Genomic DNA, 18,851 nt, shown 5'->3' on the forward strand with positions numbered 1-18,851 from the left:
GCTGTTGACAATAAGACAAACGTTAGTGCTATTTAATTTTCACTGACCCGATTGCGACGACGAGGTGCTGGCTGTTGGCTCGTTGACTGAGGACGAGGCGGGAGAGACGGAGGGAGACCGGCGCAACGCATCAAACATGGTACATTTGTTGATTTTTATGCCATGCAAGCGCAGGTGTTTCATCAGATAAGTTGTGCATCCTCCCTTGCACGAAATAAACTTCTCACAGGTGTTGCACTGGGCCGACTCATCATTCCTCTGAGAACGGCTCTACATTCAAATCGCAAAGACGGAAACTACTTCTTCTTCGTTGGTTTTTCTGGCGGACTGCAAACCAAAGGCAAACGCGCAAGCCACCAACACGGAAACTGAAATTAGCGCAAGTGAAATTTGTTTAGGAACCGATAAGAAGAATCGAAATTAAAATATATAAACGATTCCTTTGGAATCGGAATTTTAGAACCGGTTCCAATTTGGTCCCGGTTCTCGATGCCCAACCCTAGTGTGGAGCCAGGCCACCGTGCCACTACACTTGTGATGAGCATGTCGGCGTCACATATGATTTGGGTATTTATAATGTGCACATTTTTGCGATTCACATAGACGTATTCATTCACTGATGGTGCCTTTATGAATATGTGGGTGCAGTCGCCATCGCCGCCACCTCTTTGGAGTTCTATCTCGGCCAGTAGGCCGAGTAGCGCCGGATTAATTTGGCCTCGCATTACGCACAGGAGGACTGTCATTTATATGCTTACCAAACAGCAAACGGGTCCACATGATCACATATTAATGACAATCTAATTGGTCAACTATTGCCGTTTGATGGAGTGCCTGCATTAGGTGTGTGAGGACATATTGCGCAGAAAGGTTTGGGACAGCGCATAGGTTCCGTTTGGGGAACAAATCCATATCGGACCATTAATGAGCCGGTTAGAGGACACGATCTTGCATTGCGATATATGTTTGTGCTGAATTGGGCTATTAGCCTACATGATTGTGCGTTTATAAACTCTCGCTCTTCCTCTCTCCATCAAACATTGTAATTCACCGACGCACCACCGGCGTCGCCAGTTCCCCCTGTGTTCAAAAAGGGTGTAAAACCCCGTCTAAATCGGTACGCCGAGTCGAAAGGTGTCGTAGAAAAGCGTGTAAAAGGGCGACTAAATACACGCCCTTTTTTGTTGATAGATCGCGTTGTTGGGGCGGAAGAGTGCGTACGCCAGAAATCTTGGAAAAGACCGTGTAAAAAAAAGGCGTACCTCAATGATAAATGAGGCCCCTGATTGGTCAAGTCACGCCTCAGGAGACACGTCACCGTGAAAACCAATGCAGCTGCTTAAGCTGTGCTTCATAGCCATGGATGTATTAATAGAACACACGCACAATTAATGCTGATGATCATTCAATGATGATTCCACAGCTTTCATCTATGACATCATAGAACAATCATAGCCATATAAAAGACAGCAAATAAGTAAAGATCCATCACACATTCCGTCTCCTCCTGGAGTGCATTCACCATTAATTTCCTGTGAACGTTTCAGACTTTCCTGATGGCTTTTCCGCATTTAAAGCTTCTCATTGGAGTTGCTCTCTTGGTGGCTGCGGCCAAGATCGATCCTTCGGACATCGAGGCCTTCAGAGACACCCTGATGTCTCTCACTGTGCCTGACCAGTGGGCTGCCTCTCCGCCCAATAGAACGGACCACGTCTTCATCACCCACGACTGCCACTTACTGGACCATGACGACGGCCGCTTCGCTGGTCTTCAAACGGGGACAGAGACGCCCGACGCCCAGCAGATGGAGACCAGCATGTTCTGGGTCTGGGACCTGTTAGCTAAGACCTTTGCGACAAAGAACACCAACGCCCACCAGAAGACGAGAGTAGCCCTGGTCATCCCCATGATCGAAACACCGACAAGGATCAGCGCTTTGGACAGCGGCGCACAGAAGAAGACCGGCGGGTTCTGGGACTTCTCAGCTAAGACCTCGGCTAAAATAGTCCTTGCTGTGGGAGTTACGTTCCTAGGAGCAGCAATGTTCTGCCTTCTGCGAGGAATTCATTAGGGGCAGTCCTCCAGGTAAACTGGGGCAGCATGGAGGGGACTGAGGAGGTGCAGACTGGCCAATAGGAGGAGACTGACAGAAAACTCTCATATTTTCTTTTTTGTTTGTTGTAATAGTTTAATAAAAGTGTCAAAATGTATAGGGTATCTGTTTTTGAGGCTTTGTTGTACCCTAGGCTTACTAAATGGGCTCTGGTAGCCTAGGGAGAAAGAGAGAGGGAGAGAGAGACCTTGCTGCTTTCATATCTCTCAATAGCTGTCTGTTGATTTTGTACATTCAACTAGAGTTTTTAGACCTTTGAATACGACCGTCTCGCCGGCGAGACGAAAAAAAGACATCCGCGGTACTCTTCTTCAGATTACCATAACTCCTGAACGGTTTGCGCTATCTAAAAAATTTCAACACTTCCTGAAAGCTGAGAAATTGCTCTTTTTTGTACATTAGGGGCATTACGGTAAACCCCACCAGCTCAAATTCCCCAGCAACGCATAGACGGGGTTTCTGTCCAGGGGTTTTTTCGAGCGAGCGACGCGCGAAGCAGAGAACGAGCAGAGTGAGAGAGAACGACATTTGATAGCTTATTTTGTTCAAAATGGAAAGAAGCAGGTCAGGAAGAACAATTAGGCTACCCCAGCGTTTTCTGGAGATGGACACGGATGAGGATGACAGCCAGTTGCCTGAGCTGGGAGAACAACAGGCAACTGCTCCGAGTCTGTTGTCAAGGTAAATGACTGGATACTAGCTGTATTGTGACGGATGAATGCAGCAGATGTGTCTAGCTATATTTAGCCATATCATGTCTCAAATGCTATGTAACCTAACGTTAGGCTAGCCTGTACATACTTTGTATGCATCATGTTTGACGTTTATGAGGTAACTTTTGAGTGTAAGTTGTTTTTTTTGTGGTGACAAGTCAACATTGCTGCTGTGGGCTTCTAGCGCCTATGCGCTAACCGATAGCTAGCTGCATGATTAGAATACCACCTCAACATGTCTTGCACTGTGTGCGTGTGTGAGCGCATGTGTGTGTGTGTGTGTGTGTGTGTGTGTGTGTGTGTGTGTGTGTGTGTGTGTGTGTGTGTGTGTGTGTGTGAAAGCAGGGATACATCTGTGATTTCTAGCAACTATTAGTTATTTTGACCCTCTACAGTGAATGTAGGCCTAGTTATTGTAAGTAACTTTGGATAAGTGTCTGCTAAATGACTGTAATATAGTAGTAAATGAAAATATGTATGTGTGTGTGTTCAGAATCATAAAAATTAGAGTAGATTTCACTTGTCTATGGTTTTCTCTATTACTTTCAGTGTGGTTTCTGAGGAGGAGGATCCATCCCTCTGTGGTCCCAGCCAGGGTCAGAGCCGGGGGCGTGGGCTCCGTCGTGGGAGAGGGAGAGGTGGTGCTGGCCGTGCTGGAGATGCTGGAGATGCATGTTCAGGATGGAAGACGGAGGCAGATCCAGACGATCGGGTCCCTCAACGTCTGAGGTTCAACCCCAAGCGTACCCCAGGCGTGCAGCCCCCTCTCACTGTGGGGAAGCCAACACCTGATGAGATCTTCTCCAGGTTCTTTGACGCTGAGGTTCTCCAGGCCATGTGTGCTAACACCAACCACTATGCAGCTAAGAGGCTGGAGGCTGGGAATAAGTTCATGTGGATGGATGTCACCCCAAAGGAGATGAGGCGCTACATAGGTCTGCTGCTCTACATGTCTGTGGTCCATCTCCCGAAGATCTCTGACTACTGGCGGCAGAACAATATCTTCAGCGTGCCCTTCCCTGCCACCATCATGCCCCGGGAGCGGTTCCAGGCCATCTCCTCCAACATCAAGATCAGCAATCCAGAAGAGGATGCCGTGAATGACCAGTGTAGGGGCACTGACGACCATGACCTCCTCCAGCGGGTCAGACCTCTTCTGGAGATGCTGAGGATCCGGTGCATGTCTCTGTACCACCCCAGACAGCACATCTCGGTGGATGAGAGGATGGTTCCCACCAAGGCTAGGATCCGGATCAAGCAGTACATGAGGGCCAAGCCAACTAAGTGGGGGCTGAAGTTTTTTGTGCTGGCAGATGCCAACGGCTACACAATTGACTTCAAGCTGTACCAAGGGAAGTCGGCAGAGGCGTCGGGGAAGGGGCTGTCCTTTGATGTGGTGTCACAGCTCGTCAACAAGGACTTCCTCGGGTCTGGGTACATTGTCTACTGTGACAACTTTTACACCTCTCCACAGCTCTTCCGTCATCTGAGCGAGCAGGGTTTCGGGGCCTGTGGCACCTACAGGCAGGGGAGAGTCGGCGTTCCTACCACGCAGGAGAACGCACTGCACAAAAGGTCACCAAGGGGCTCCATCCGGTGGATTAGAGAGGATGACCTTCTGTTTGTGAAGTGGATGGACACAAAGGAGGTCTCCCTGTGCACCACCGTTCACTCTGTCTACAGTGGGGAGACAGTGCTGCGCTGGAGGAAGACAGGTGAGGGATACCAGAGGATCCCTGTCCCCAGACCAACGGTTGTGTCAGAGTACAATAAGTACATGGGCGGCGTCGATACATCCGACCAAATGCTGGGCACCAACTCCGTCCACAGGAAGACCATGAGATGGCCAGTCACCGTCTTCCAGCACTGTGTGGACATCGCTGTGACCAACAGCTACATCCTCTACAGAGAGTTATATCCTGAGCGGAGGCACACGCGTCAGGCCTTCCAGGAGGAGCTCTCTGCCCAGCTCCTCGGAGTTCCCCTCCACAGCACGCCTCTGACCACCCCCAGCCGGGACCACCTTGCTATCCCCATCAGTACTGGACAGCCAAGTTCTATGGCAGCCACTGAAGGGCGACGACGCTGCATCCTGTGCAAGAGGCTGACACCCTGGAAGTGCGAGGCATGCCATCAGGTCCTCTGTCACCAGGTGGACAGGAACTGTTTTAGGGACTATCACAAGGGTGCAGCTGTGTGACTGAGTCCAATCCCCCCCATCCCCCCACCCCACCCCCCCAAAAATGTTTATATTAGTATATAGTTTGTACATAGTTATCATATATAGTTTGTATATAGTTCTCATTTTGGCTCAAACTTTAGTTTGTTTATAGTTTGTACATTGTTCTCATATATAGTTTGTATATAGTTTGTACATAGTTTTCATATATAGTTTGTACATAGTTCTCATATATAGTTTGTACATAGTTCTCATATATAGTTTGTACATAGTTCTCATATAAAGTTTGTACATAGTTCTCATATATAGTTTGTACATAGTTCTCATAAAGTTTGTACATAGTTCTCATATATAGTTTGTACATAGTTCTCATATATAGTTTGTACATAGTTCTCATTTTGGATCGAACCTTTTTGCACTGATGTTTCATTTACATTACATTACAGTCATTTAGCAGACGCTTTTATCCAAAGCGACTAACAATAATTGCATTTAACATAGAAAAAGCCAATGTACTACTACTTGCCAGAACTCACAAGTGCATCTCCTTTCTAAAACAAGTGACTGAGAGCATAATCTAGTGCTGGGCAAAGTGCAAGAATAGCAATCTCAAATGCAATAGGTGCATAAGAGGGAGGATCGTTGTAGTACTTCTTGAAGAGATGAGTTTTGAGCCTGCGACGAAAGATGGGCAGCGACTGCTGTCCTGTTTCATTATTTTCATTGTTCATCATTGTTTCATAATTTTACCTGTAAATCCTGTTTTAAAAAAACAACTTTATTGAAAACTAAAACTTCAAATCCAATTCCGTTTGTGTCATTTTCTTGTTATTACACTGTTATTACACATTGATTATACATACACTAGAGGTGTATTATAGCAAACAACTGCCATATATTGAAAGCTGAAGTCTTCTTGGTAAAATATGCAAAAGAAATTAGTCCTGAAACACGTTCTGCCCCTTTCATAGCCAAAGCAGTAATGCAAATCCAGACCATTGAAATTGTTTGTTTTGTTCCGCTTTCCCCACTTATCACTATAATGGTCATAACTTTTGAACAAAGGATGATATTTCTAATCTGTTTTTTATTCTGAATAGCCCACATAATTGTGCACATCTCATACACTCTAAGTTTAGATCTAGCTTGTTAGTAAAATTGTTAAAAATGCAGTTGTTTGATGAAATATGACAGCCGAAAATGATTTTGGTCAAAATTGCTGTGTGAAATCATATTAGTCATATATAATAATAATATATATTAATAGATATGTTTTATATCATTTGAAAGCCCAAATTCTTACCTTTCATATGGTATATAAAGTTCATATGTGGGACGTAATATGAACACACCACAAACAGGTTTGTATTGGAAATTCATATTCATAATTCATATTCGGAATGTTGGGCACTGGACTTACTGTACTAAAAGGGTTAACGACATCGGTATCGGCCGTTATGCAGCCGATATGTCCCTATTTAAAAAACATTATTTCCGCCTGTATTTTCCACTTAAACGCTGTAAAATAAAATAAAAACGGATATTTCTACAATTATCCAGTAGAGGGAGCTCTAATGCAAGTGAACTGCAGCACTTGTGCCTCCCATATCCACAGCAAAGAGTCAAGACACGACGTGCCTGCCCTGCATTACCGACAGTGCCTTCGGTAATGAATGAAGGTTTGTATTATGTGCACTAACCTACTACACAGTTTGAACATTTATGAATACTCAGCAATGAACCTGTGAAAGTTTACGACCACACTGCTTATCAATCCTCATTATCGAGCGAGCTATGTAACATTTGGTTAACTATTTGAGGTGGCTAGCAAGCTTATTATGAAGTGGCCGTGAGGCAGGTGGAAGTTTTGCTACCGCGAGATGTTATGAGGGGAAAATGGATCTAACGTTAGCTACATTTGCAGAGGACATCGCTGTATTCTCAAATAAATAACCAGCCGAAATAAAATGGTGACTGAATGCATCACACGTTTTGTTATTTTAATCTGAGATAATGATATTAGTTAGCTTGTAACGTAAGCGGAGGGCTACAAAACGTGTCAGTCAAGACAAACATAGCAAGCTGTGCTCAGAGGCTCGCGTCTAACTTAAGTCTGGACGAATTTAGCTCGATATGAGCAGAGTAGGAATGATGCCTGAAAGGGCTTAAGTACAACCACCAGTTTGAATGGGTCGCCTACCGCCCCCCAGACCACGAGTTATGGGTATTGATTTAACCGGCCACGATAGAGATGAATGTGTCCCAATGGGGCTTGTTCTCAGTTATACTCCTCATGGGTTAAAGCGGGGGAAAATCCTGCGACGGAAAGACTGCCCGCGCGAGGGAAACCTCCTGCCCTGACAGGAGGTTTCTAGGTGCCAAAAGGGCTCTTGACATTTTATGTAATAAAACATACAAGAAAACTACAGTGGCCTAAATGAGGGCCACAAGAAGATGCACAAGAAGATGCACTTATGAGTTCTGGCAAGTAGTAGTACATTAGCTTTTCCTACGTTAAATGCAACTGTTGACCACACCATTCTTATCAGCAGGCTGAGCAGTATTGGGGTCACAAATCACTCACTGGCATGGTTTTCTCACTATCTTTTCCACCGGGTGCAACGCGTAAGGTTTGATAGCTCTGTCTCACACCCCCTCCCAGTCACCAAGAGTGTCCCTCAAGGTTCCATACTTGGTCCTACCCTGTTTTCCATCTACATCAATAACATACCACTGGCTGCTGATAACTCACTCATTCATCTTCATGCCGACGACACAATTCTTTATGCCACAGGCCCCTCCCCCACCACTGTTCAATCTACTCTCCAGGATAGCTTCCTCCAGGTACAACATGCCTTTACCCAACTCAAACTGTCACTAAATACATATAAGACAAAGGCCATGTGGTTCCACTGGAAGTTTGCTCCATCCCCTTCACCGTTAAACATCACTACCTCTGAGGGAGCTATCCTGGATCACGTCACCACCTATAAATACCTGGGCATCTGGTTAGACTCCACTCTATCTTTTTCTCACCACATCTCAAAGCTACAGTTTAAGGTCAAGGCCAAACTAGGGTTCCTCTACAGAAATTGTTCCTCCATCGCCAAACTCACCCTTATCAATATTACCATCCTCCCCACACTTGACTTTGGTGACACAATATACAGGTCTGCATGTAAGGACACACTCTCCAAACTCGACACTCTTTACCACTCTGCTATCCGCTTTGCCACAAACGCCCCCTTCAACATGCACCACTGCACTCTTTACTCCCTGTTAAACTGGCCCTCACTACACACCCAACGCAACATCTACTGGCTCACCCTCATCTATAAGACCCTTCTTCACCGGTCAACACCCTACATGTCTCGCCTGCTGCATTCTCTCCCTGTCGCATACAACACCCGGTCCTCTCTCTACATCCAACTGAAAATACCCAACTCCAAAACCTCTCTGGGACTTGCATCATTCCAGACTGCTGCTGCCTCTGACTGGAATGCTCTGCAAAACTGGACAAATTCATCTCTATTCCCACCTTCAAAAATGGCATCTCACTCACTCTCGCCGATTCGTGTAAATGCTTTTCCACCAGTGGAGGCTCGTCCATTGAGGCAGGGGAGGACAGTCCTCCTCAGTTTTGGGAAGAAGAGAGGGATTAAAATATAAATATATGAAATTATTTATTCATAATTAATATCTCAGTTTTGTTCATAAAGCAGGTTTTCCCTATGGATAAAAACCCATTATTGTAATTCTAAAGCTCCAACAGTGACATCTATAACATGCAGCTGGAGGACCCATAGATATCTATGGAAGGGAGGCTAGCCTCCCTTAGGGCAGGTTCTTTTCTCTTAAATCAATGTAATGCCTTTTTTTCTTGCTAATTTGTGATTGGCCAAAACGCTGAAAAATTACCGCAAGGAAGGACAGTACTCCGGCCCTATACAATACAATAGCTGTACCATTGCTCGCTAGCCATGAGCGAACTATTGGATACTGCATTTGCTGTGCAACGTATTCCATTGTCCAGTTGTCAAATCTATTTGCCAACAAACTGTTTGAGAGGGAGCACACCTCAGTGTCCCCTAATCAAAAACATTTTCATATATCACCTAACCTCTCCAGCACCTCACCAATATCAATTCTTTTCTCTCTTTAGAGAAGAGTACAATCCATTACAACAACTATTGCTTACAATGTTTTATTGTTGTTTTGTAATATTTGAGAATGAATATTTTATCATGAACTAGCTGCATGTAGTTAAAAAGTGTACTCCTCTTCTGTGTTATGCCTGTTTTACCATGCCTGTGTGATGCTCGGTGTTGTGTTCTGTGTAATTGTATGCTGCATGTTATGTTATATTTGTGTTGTGATGCTTCAATGTGTCCTGTCCTTAACTGTTTGTTTTTTTAACTGTCCTGCGTGTTTGTTGAAGAGTTTGTGGTGGTGATGCTTAGTTGTATGCTGTATGTTCCATAGGTATTGTGATGCTTCCATGTATGCTGTCCTTAACTGTCTTTTAACTGTCTTGCATGTTTGCTGATAATTTGCTGCTGCTGTATGTCTGTGCTGGTGATTGCTCATTGTAGTGTTGCATGTTGTTTTATTTATGTGTTGTGATGTGTCAATGTATGCCGTTACAAAGCAAGTACAAAAATCAGGTGTAAATGAAATAGGGTGTATCCACAATGATAAATGAGGCCCCTGGGGAGGCATAGGCTATTTCATGTTCTCTTGATTCATATCCGTGATACCCTCCTTAACTTCGAGGTGGGCGGGAGCTCCAACCCGCAGACATACATTCTTGCATTGAGCCACTTAGCTACTCGTGTTTCAACGCGTCATTGTTCCCGGCTTTCACCGATTGGCTAAGGGCTTTCAAAAGAAGTAGTCAAGTAGCCGTGACTGTTTGTAATCCGTCTCTCTCTACCTTGGGACCTTTTCCACGTTTGTCACGCCTGTAAAGATTTGGAATAGCATATCCTTTATCCATCTGAAGAAAACAAGAGACACGCTCTTCATTCTTTTTAGAGAGTAAACACACGTTTCCATCACAACCTCTTCACCATCCTTTCACTGTAGGATACAACAATCTTCAATTCGGTAAGTTGTATGTTAATTTTTATATTGGAGCTCAACGGTTTTGGGCTTCGGTTTAGAAAGTGAATTTCTCATACATTTAGGGTTCGTTCTTTAAAATCATTAAAGGGTTTTAAGCCTGGAGCCAAGTCAACACGCTAGCTGATGAATCGTGATCTTAGGGACCGTTCTTAATTCATGGGAGGGGGTTTTAGTAGCTATGCATTGATCACACGAGCCCGTGTACTTCTGCACCCGTGCCTTTGTCTTCGCGGTTCTGTTCGTCCACATGCAACCAAGCTTTCGGGCCCCTGAAACCGTGTTCGTTTGAAACCGGAGAACAATTTGGGTTTCAGCGGTTGCGTATGTGTTAGTGGTTGAGGTAAAATGGTAAACGTAAGAAAAATGTTGTTGCTACTTATTAGCATGCTGTCGGCAGTCTTTGGGTGTCATATCCAGCTGCTTAACCTGGTCAACGAACAGAGGCGCCTGGACGAGCAAATAGTTATTTTATTTTTATTGTGTTTACATTGTATTCATTGGTGACATTAAGGAGCAATTCTACCTCACTATCTGTCCAAACAAAAGATTCTGCCCTGTGAGTCGCCATTGTTGTTTGTGTTTTCGTATTTCCCTATCCGCGCTTCTGTTCCGGTATTGACTCTGGCTTCTGATTGGTTAAAATGGCCTTTACTTTTGAAGTTATATCGCCACCTACTGCTTAGATTACATCACTTGGCGTCGGATTTTGCGGTTTCGCCACTCGTGGGGACGAAGCTCTGTACAAATAAAGCTTTGATTGATTGAGCAGTGAGGAGCGAGAGCGAGCCCATAGGAGGGTGGAGCCCAAGCCCCCAGGAATCTAAAGTGAAACCCTATTGAACTGCGCCATCTTGGCTACATTTGTAGTCATTTGGCTATTTCCGGTAGCTATTGTACTTGCGCAGTTGTGCTTTTCTGTCCTACGGGCGTCCACGAACAAGTTCACGTTTATGTGAAATGCAATGAAATGAAAACCGGCTTGCATATTAACCTGTTTTTGTCAAATATATCCATTGGAGACATTATTTTTTTTATCCAGGCATCTTAGTTTTAACAGGTTAATTATAGCTGAACATGTTTTGTGAATCAAATGTTAGATCATCTGGGAGAAAGTCTGTGTAATTGTGTATAAGTTGCATTTCCTATCACTGGAATTTGCTGGAATGCTTGTATATTTATATTGTAACAAAAAATGTTATTTTATTGCGACTTGCCACGCTATTTAGTGGCGCAGTGTAAAAAGGGGGCAGAGAAGTGTACCATACTGTTGAAAGCTCAGAGACAAACTGAGACCCACCAGGAAATACAAGTACGCCTATAGGATAGGCGGAGCATAAGTCCCCTACCTAATCTAAAATAGTGGTGATTATCCACAGAAAAGAGCAGAGCTTTTCAAATTGGGGAGGGCTATCTGCTCACTAGGGCAGACACAGACCTGGAGCAAAACTAAACTCTCAAACAAAAACTCTAGTTTAAGAAGTTTGAATCAGAAATACAAAGTAGGTAAACAATGGATATACCATCACCACTGGCCATTGTGGGATGCAAACATCAAACACTATTAAAGGACATTGAGAGAACTTCTGGAAAATGTACAAAACACACAAAAAAATTGAGCTCAGCGTGGCCTGAGGGTTGTACTTGAGATGTTGGTGTGTTTGTTGTATGGAATGCCTAATAAGAGACTACAGGCCAAGAGATACATCTGATAAAGACTACAGGCCAAGAGATACATCTGATAAAGACTACAGGCCAAGAGATACATCTGATAAAGACTACAGGCCAAGAGATAAATCTGATGAACATCAAAAGAGAATTAGGATAAAAAATAAATAAACCTGTTCAAAGATGAGGGCCAACACTACAGGAAAACTCTGAGACCTTGCTGGACCAGAGTGGGCTCCCTTCGTTAAATAATAGTCAAATTAAAAAATATATACAAAATACTAAAGACCAAGAATGGATGAAAGTAAACAGGAGGAATAAAAAGAGAACTTGGGTCACTTCACACTCAACAAAAGCAAAAACCAATATGTTTGAACATCTTAACCAAACTGTAAAAGACATTTGCAAAACCTGTAAAAAGGAAATCATTTAGCAGCTCAATTAGTCCATTAATTGCCAGTCCAACTATGACATGTATTTAGTGAGAAAAGAGAAGAGACAGTAAAAGAGAAAGTAGCAGAGGGACAAAACAACCCCAGAGAGGGACGCACAAGCAGACAGAACTAAACATGCTGCAGAGCAGCCAGCCAGCAGAGCTACACAGATAGATACAGACGCACAAGCAACCAGAGATAAAGAAGCTCTTAGAAAGCATACGTCTAGGCAGAGACAGATGGAGAGAGATGCACACGCAACCAGGGATGAGCATAGTGCTAAACAGCATGCCACTAGAGAGACAGAAACAGCAGGATCCAGACATGATAACGGACTGTGTGATAGAACTAATAGAAGGAAGTTCATAGAGAAGCAACTCTCAATGAATCCAGAGGCCTATATACAATCGGATGCAAATAAAAAGGCTACGTGAAGGCTAAGCCTAGTGCTTTAAGCCACTATGGCGCTGCTGCTCCGGATTTATCTAATTGACACATTTTACGTTACCGTGTTTGTTGATAAAGTAGTCGGACAATAAACTGCTGTGCGAACACTTGGTCCATTTATTGTCCTTCCATAATCAATAATCCAATAATCCAGCAAACAACCCGGTACGCATGTTTGTGTGTGCGTGTGTGGTCAAAAACTGTTTGACCGTGCAGCAACACCTAGCCAACAACAGGTGAGTTCCTACCTAAATATCATCAGTTCCTATGGGAGGAGCAACGCATTGACCCAATTAACCTGAATTTGGCTCTTGTTAAAGGAAAGATTTCATGAACAATTAAACAGGACAAAAATAGGCAGAATAGGACTTTTTAGAGATCAGGGATGGACCCATCTTTGCATGTGTAAACTGTAGAATAATTAGGCATTACAATCAGGTGAAGAAATATGAACACATGTTCATTTCTCAGATTTCCAGAATCTATTCTGCTGCTCCCACTCAAAATAAACCACCTCTCCAATCTTGAAAGTTTCCTTCCCTCCCTCTCTCCATACAGTCAGACCCTACATCTCACCCACTTGGTTTTCTCCCTCCCTCTCTTCCTTCATCCTTCCTTCCTTCCTTCCTTCCTTCCTTCCTTCCTTCCTTCCTTCCTTCCTTCCTTCCTTCCTTCCTTCCTTCCTTCCTTCCATCTCTCCCTCCCTCACCAGTTTGTTTTTAAGAAACCATCCCCCCTTTCTCCTAGGTATGTGAACTGTGCCTGTACTGAGGAAGAGCGGAACCTGGTAGCGTTTCAGTACCGTGGAGGGATCCTGTTTCGCTGCTGTCGGCTGCTGGCTGTCGGGGAGGAGCTGCTGGTCTGGTACGGACAGGAGTACAGATACAAGAGCATCTCCTTCGACTACTTCTGGGACAAAAAGAGCACCACTAGAGGTAGCTGTCATCGACTCTCCTTCCCTCTGTCTTCTCCTCCATCTCTCTCTCATCCACTTCTTTTCCTTAAAGCTGAAACAACCAGAGTCTGCTAGTCATAATAGTAACCGCTGTCCAAGTAGCTCTCCTCTTCCGGCCTTCCCTCTCTCCTTTGTCTTTTTCCCATGGTGCCAGACGGCAGGCAAGACGTGGGCATACAGCGTGAAATTCAGGACACTCATGGATGCAACGATACAGGGGACAGTATGTGATGCACTGCAATGGCGCCTGTGCAAATTGCTGTTGTGGGGCACGCAAATTGCCGATATTAGGCAGCCACGCTATCTATGAACAGAATGGAATGCTCTTAGTTGCCATGGAACATGGTAGCTTGACATAAGTTAAGGAGTGCTGGCTAGCTTATTCTAGCTATCTAAGTTAACACCGTGGGCTACAACGTATTACATGTTTTCTCTCCTCTCTCCTATTTAGATTTTGTCACTTCTTTTTCTCTCTCCTCTGTCGCTTTCCCTCCGAGCTCAGCCAGAGGAACCTGTTGCATATCTTTCTCTCTCCTGTCCACAATCTGAAGTCGTCATGTGGTTGTGTCCCCCCCACCTTCGCTAGCTACATATAATCACCCTATACAGTATTTGAACTTGTACTAAATGTGTGATAATCATTTTAATGTTTGTGTGTCTCTCTTTCACTCTCAATCCCAGAAGTGATGTCAGACTTGCCCCAGGTGTGCTCCTGGTCCGAGTGCCAATTCTCCTAAAACTCCCAGATCTCACTCCACAATCACATCAAGAGCAGCCATGACAACCTCTACATCTCTCTGCTAAGGAACGGAGAGATCAGACCAGAGACTCTCTCCTCCTGCTCCTCTTGATCACTCCCTTTCACCACCTCCAACACCCCGCTCACTGCAGCTCCTGGCCAGAGGCAGAGAGACATTGACAAGCCAAGATCGTACCACTGTGACCAGTGTTGGAAGAACTTCAGTCTAAAGGCTAATCTCAGGACACACCAGCGTGTTCATTAAGGAGAGAAGCCAGACCAATGTGACCAGTGTGGGAAGAGCTTCACTACATCAGGAGAGTTAAAGACAGACCAGCGTGTTCATACAGGAGAGAAGCCATACCACTGTGACCAGTGTGGAAAGAACTTCACTACGTCAGGAAACTTAAATACACACCAGCGTGTTCATACAGGAGAGAAGCCATACCACTGTGACCAGTGTGGGAAAAACTTCACTAGATCAGGAGAGTTAAAGACACCAGCGTGTTCATACAGGAGAGACGCCATACCACTGTGACCAGTGTGGGAAGAACTTCACTATGTCAGGACACTTAAAGACACACCAGCGTGTTCATACTGGAGAGAAGCCATACCACTGTAACCAGTGTGGGAAGAACTTCACTATTTCAGGACACTTAAAGACACACCAGCGTGTCCATACAGGAGAGAAGCCATACCACTGTGACCAGTGTGGAAAGAACTTCACTCAGTCAGGAAGCTTAAAGACACACCAGCGTGTTCATACAGGAGAGAAGCCATACCGCTGTGACCAGTGTGGAAAGAACTTCACTACGTCAGTAGAGTTAAAGACACACCAGCGTGTTCATACAGGAGAGAAGCCATACCACTGTGACCAGTGTGGGAAGACCTTCACTCAGTCAGGACACTTAAAAATGCACCAGCGTGTTCATACAGGAGAGAAGCCATACCACTGTGACCAGTGTGGAAAGAACTTCACTAGATCAGGAGAGTTAAAGACACACCAGCGTGTTCATACAGGAGAGAAGCCATACCATTGTGACCCGTGTGGGAAGACCTTCACTCAGTCAGGACACTTAAAGACACACCAGCGTGTTCATACAGGAGAGAAGCCATACCACTGTGACCAGTGTGGGAAGACCTTCACTGAGTCAGGAAGCTTAAAGATACACCATCGTGTTCATACAGGAGAGAAGCCATACCACTGTGACCAGTGTGGAAAGAACTTCACTGGATCAGGAGAGTTAAAGACACACCAGCGTGTTCATACAGGAGAGAAGCCATACCACTGTGACCAGTGTGGGAAGACCTTCACTCAGTCAGGAAGCTTAAAGACACACCAGCGTGTTCATACAGGAGAGAAGCCATACCACTGTGACCAGTGTGGGAAGAACTACACTATTCCAGGACACTTAAAGAGACACCAGCGTGTTCATACAGTTCATCCAAGAGCTGCACAGAGTTCACTGAAGCCTGCCTCAAAAAGGACCCCATCTTTGTAAGCAATAGTGTGCATGTGTATGTGTTTTTGTGTTTGATATTAATTTGATATCAAATTGACTTTTATGATCTGAAAATCAGTCTATATTCTGAACATCTTTATTGTTTATATTCAGAACATCTTTATTGTCCCTGGAAGGCAACTAGACATACTGTACAACGACACATACAGAACAGTACAAGAAGAGTTTCCACACACCCGCCCCCCCCCCCCTCCCTACTTTCTCTCTCCTTCTCATTCCCCCTTTCTCTCTCCTCTCAGGTTCACCACCAGCTATTGAAGAAGCGATAGATGAAGGAGAAGGGAGTTGGAGAAAGAGAAAGACCTGTCATGGAATTTGGAATGGACCTGGTTTCTTAGGCCTTGATTACACTACTGCGTTTTCGCCTACATTTGTGCCTAGCAATGACTACCGCAGCCAAAATGAAACTCGAACCCAGAGGCCTCAGGATACGGCTGGGGCTACGTTTCAGCACTCAAAATCTGGAGCTGTGTTCTAGTGTAATAGGCAGATCCAGAGGCTTTTGAAAAAACTAGGAAAAGGCCTACATTGTAATGCTGTGTTCAGTTCACATTATAATAATCAGATGGGTGATTTACGAGTTTGAGCTATATAGCATCTTAGTGGATACGATAGTTAATCAGCCAAGCGGACTGATCTTTTTTGTTCCCGACCAAATAGTACCTTCCTCACACCAGTCTGAACGTTCGAGCAATCCTGCCCTTTTCTTTTTGAATAATATTCTCAATTCTCCAATATATAGTCCTTACAATCAGTTTGTTTAAGTCCTTCATCCATTCCCTCATGATATAGCTCGCATATTACGACGAGACTTGAAATGTGCACCAGACATGGAGCAAACACTGGGATGGAAATGTATTTGTTGGTGACTGTTGGTTGGATGTCTGGACAGCTGCATTTTAAACTTTTCAGAATGTAAAGAATGTAAAGATTTTTTTTTATTAACTTTTTTAATAAACATTTTATAACCTGGAGAGGTAGTGTAGGAAGTCCTTTTGTGTGTATGGGGGTTTGTGGCCGAATTTGGCTCATTTTATCAAAACTCATATCTCAAAAACCTTTGGGAAAATTATCCCAAAACGACACTGCTGATGAATCTTAGCATCTCCTTAATATTCAGAAAGATCAGACACAAGAAGACAAAGAACTTTCAGCTTCTAGAATCAGGTCAGGATTGAAAAAGGTCTCAACAGTTCTCAGGACCACTGTGTCATCTGTTGGTGTGGAGGCACCATTCATCTCTCGTGAGCCCAGGGATCTACTGGAGTGTAGTATAAAGTATAAAGTTATACAATACCGTCTTCATCTTCCCAACCTATCCTGGTCTGTGAGAGCCTTTGCAGCCCAAACCCAGAATACCACTAAAACAGATGACTAGCCTCACATTATTGACCAGCCTCGTGAAGTCATCTGCCATCCCCAGAGGCACTGCAGCTGAGCTTTAAAAGTACAATATTTGAGCAGATACGCCCCAGCCCAGAAAAACCTTTTGGAAAACCTTCTCATTCCAAAATCTTGAATGGCTCAACTGCAACTGTTTTTGAAGAATCTCTGAAAGCCTGCGAGCTGTGTGAGGGCATTGCCAAAGACCTGGAGAAGAGATTTCACCCTGGGGCCAAGGTTCGCCCCTTCTCAAAAGTCTCTAAACAGGCTAATGGTGAGACCAGCATCCATCAGACTTCCTTGATAGTCCTTGATGGATAAACTTTGGGAATTTTGATTGACTTGGAATCTTGAAACATGACCATCCAAGTTCAGATAACGTAGTAATGCACACAAAAACATTTACATCCATATCATATTCATTCTTTATTCAAGGACTTTGTGATACAGTGCATTTTCTACCCTTCAAATAACACATGAAGATGTGATGGACTAGTGGGCCAGCCTGCATAATATCAAAGAGGCTGATAAAACGACAACTATCTACCAGCCTTACTGCTGCAATTAAATCACCACTGTTTCATTGGAAACATAATATGTTATATAATATTATTCATAGGATATTGACTAGATGGGGTGTGCTTTTATTCAGAAGACCTTCTGGTTACAATAGTTGCCCTGTCAAAATGTAAATTTTTGCTTGTGTCCTTAGAAAACCCTTTGGACTATTACTACTAGGAGCTCATATAAAACTACGCCAGCTACAGTTTATCCTGGAGGCAGTCTGTCAACATTGAAGCTTCAAAAGTAGGGATGGATGAATATTGTGCTGTTTTAGTTCTTGTGCTGTTCTTGAGTAACAAGGCCAGGTCACGCCTGGCTTATGTGTGTTGGCTGGCTTGTTTCTGTGCGGGACTGGTAGGACGGTAATGTCTGATAAATAAAGATGGGTCTTGTCACCTGGACACATCAGTTCCAATGCTTCCAATGCTAATCCAGCACAATGAGAGTGGGATAGCCAGTAAGCTCATGGGCTCACAACAACTAGTAGCAGCTTCCATAACATTAATGGTAGCGGTCAGTGGCTAAAGCAGTTACACTGATGATTCCTGTAATGTTAGCTATTTTGTTGCAATGGGTTCAACTTTTGTTTCTGGATAACATTCATGACTTGCTGTTTTGCACTTCCCTTTAGGTGGTGAATAAGTAGACCCAGGACACAGTGGGTTATTTGGACATTTAGGATCTTGATATTATATTGATATGAAGATATGAAAGTAAAGTATTTGCCTTTAGAAGTAAATTTTAATTAAAATGGTTCTTAGCTAAGTAACCTAAGTGTAGGCAGACTTGAAAGGTCAATTGTAATAATATCTTCAAATTCTTATTTGAATTGTTTTTGACCCAACACGTACAATTTGAGATTGTAGTGAGGAAAATAGCTGTATTTTCAGAGAAATGTATTGGTTTAACCTGATCCTGTTAGCTGTTTCTGATTATGATGATTGACCCCTGATTGAAACTGTGTCTCCCTTCCATAGACTTATGAGATAAGGCTGACATTCCTTGGTTGGT

The 18,851-nt window shown here is 44.0% G+C and overlaps 1 protein-coding gene across 1 annotated transcript; it reads left to right on the top strand.

The window, feature by feature from the left end:
• Positions 1–3,662: 3,662 nt before the first annotated feature.
• LOC311326212 (piggyBac transposable element-derived protein 4-like) lies at positions 3,663–5,027 on the top strand (the record flags this gene model as incomplete). The annotated part of the gene is made up of 1 exon (XM_084459083.1): positions 3,663–5,027. The coding sequence occupies one exon, from the start codon at positions 3,663–3,665 to the stop codon at positions 5,025–5,027; it is 1,365 nt and encodes a 454-aa protein (XP_084315209.1).
• Positions 5,028–18,851: the final 13,824 nt, after the last annotated feature.

The sequence above is a fragment of the Borostomias antarcticus genome (assembly GCF_949987555.1).
Source record: "Borostomias antarcticus genome assembly, chromosome: 26".
Classification (NCBI taxonomy): domain Eukaryota; kingdom Metazoa; phylum Chordata; class Actinopteri; order Stomiiformes; family Stomiidae; genus Borostomias; species Borostomias antarcticus.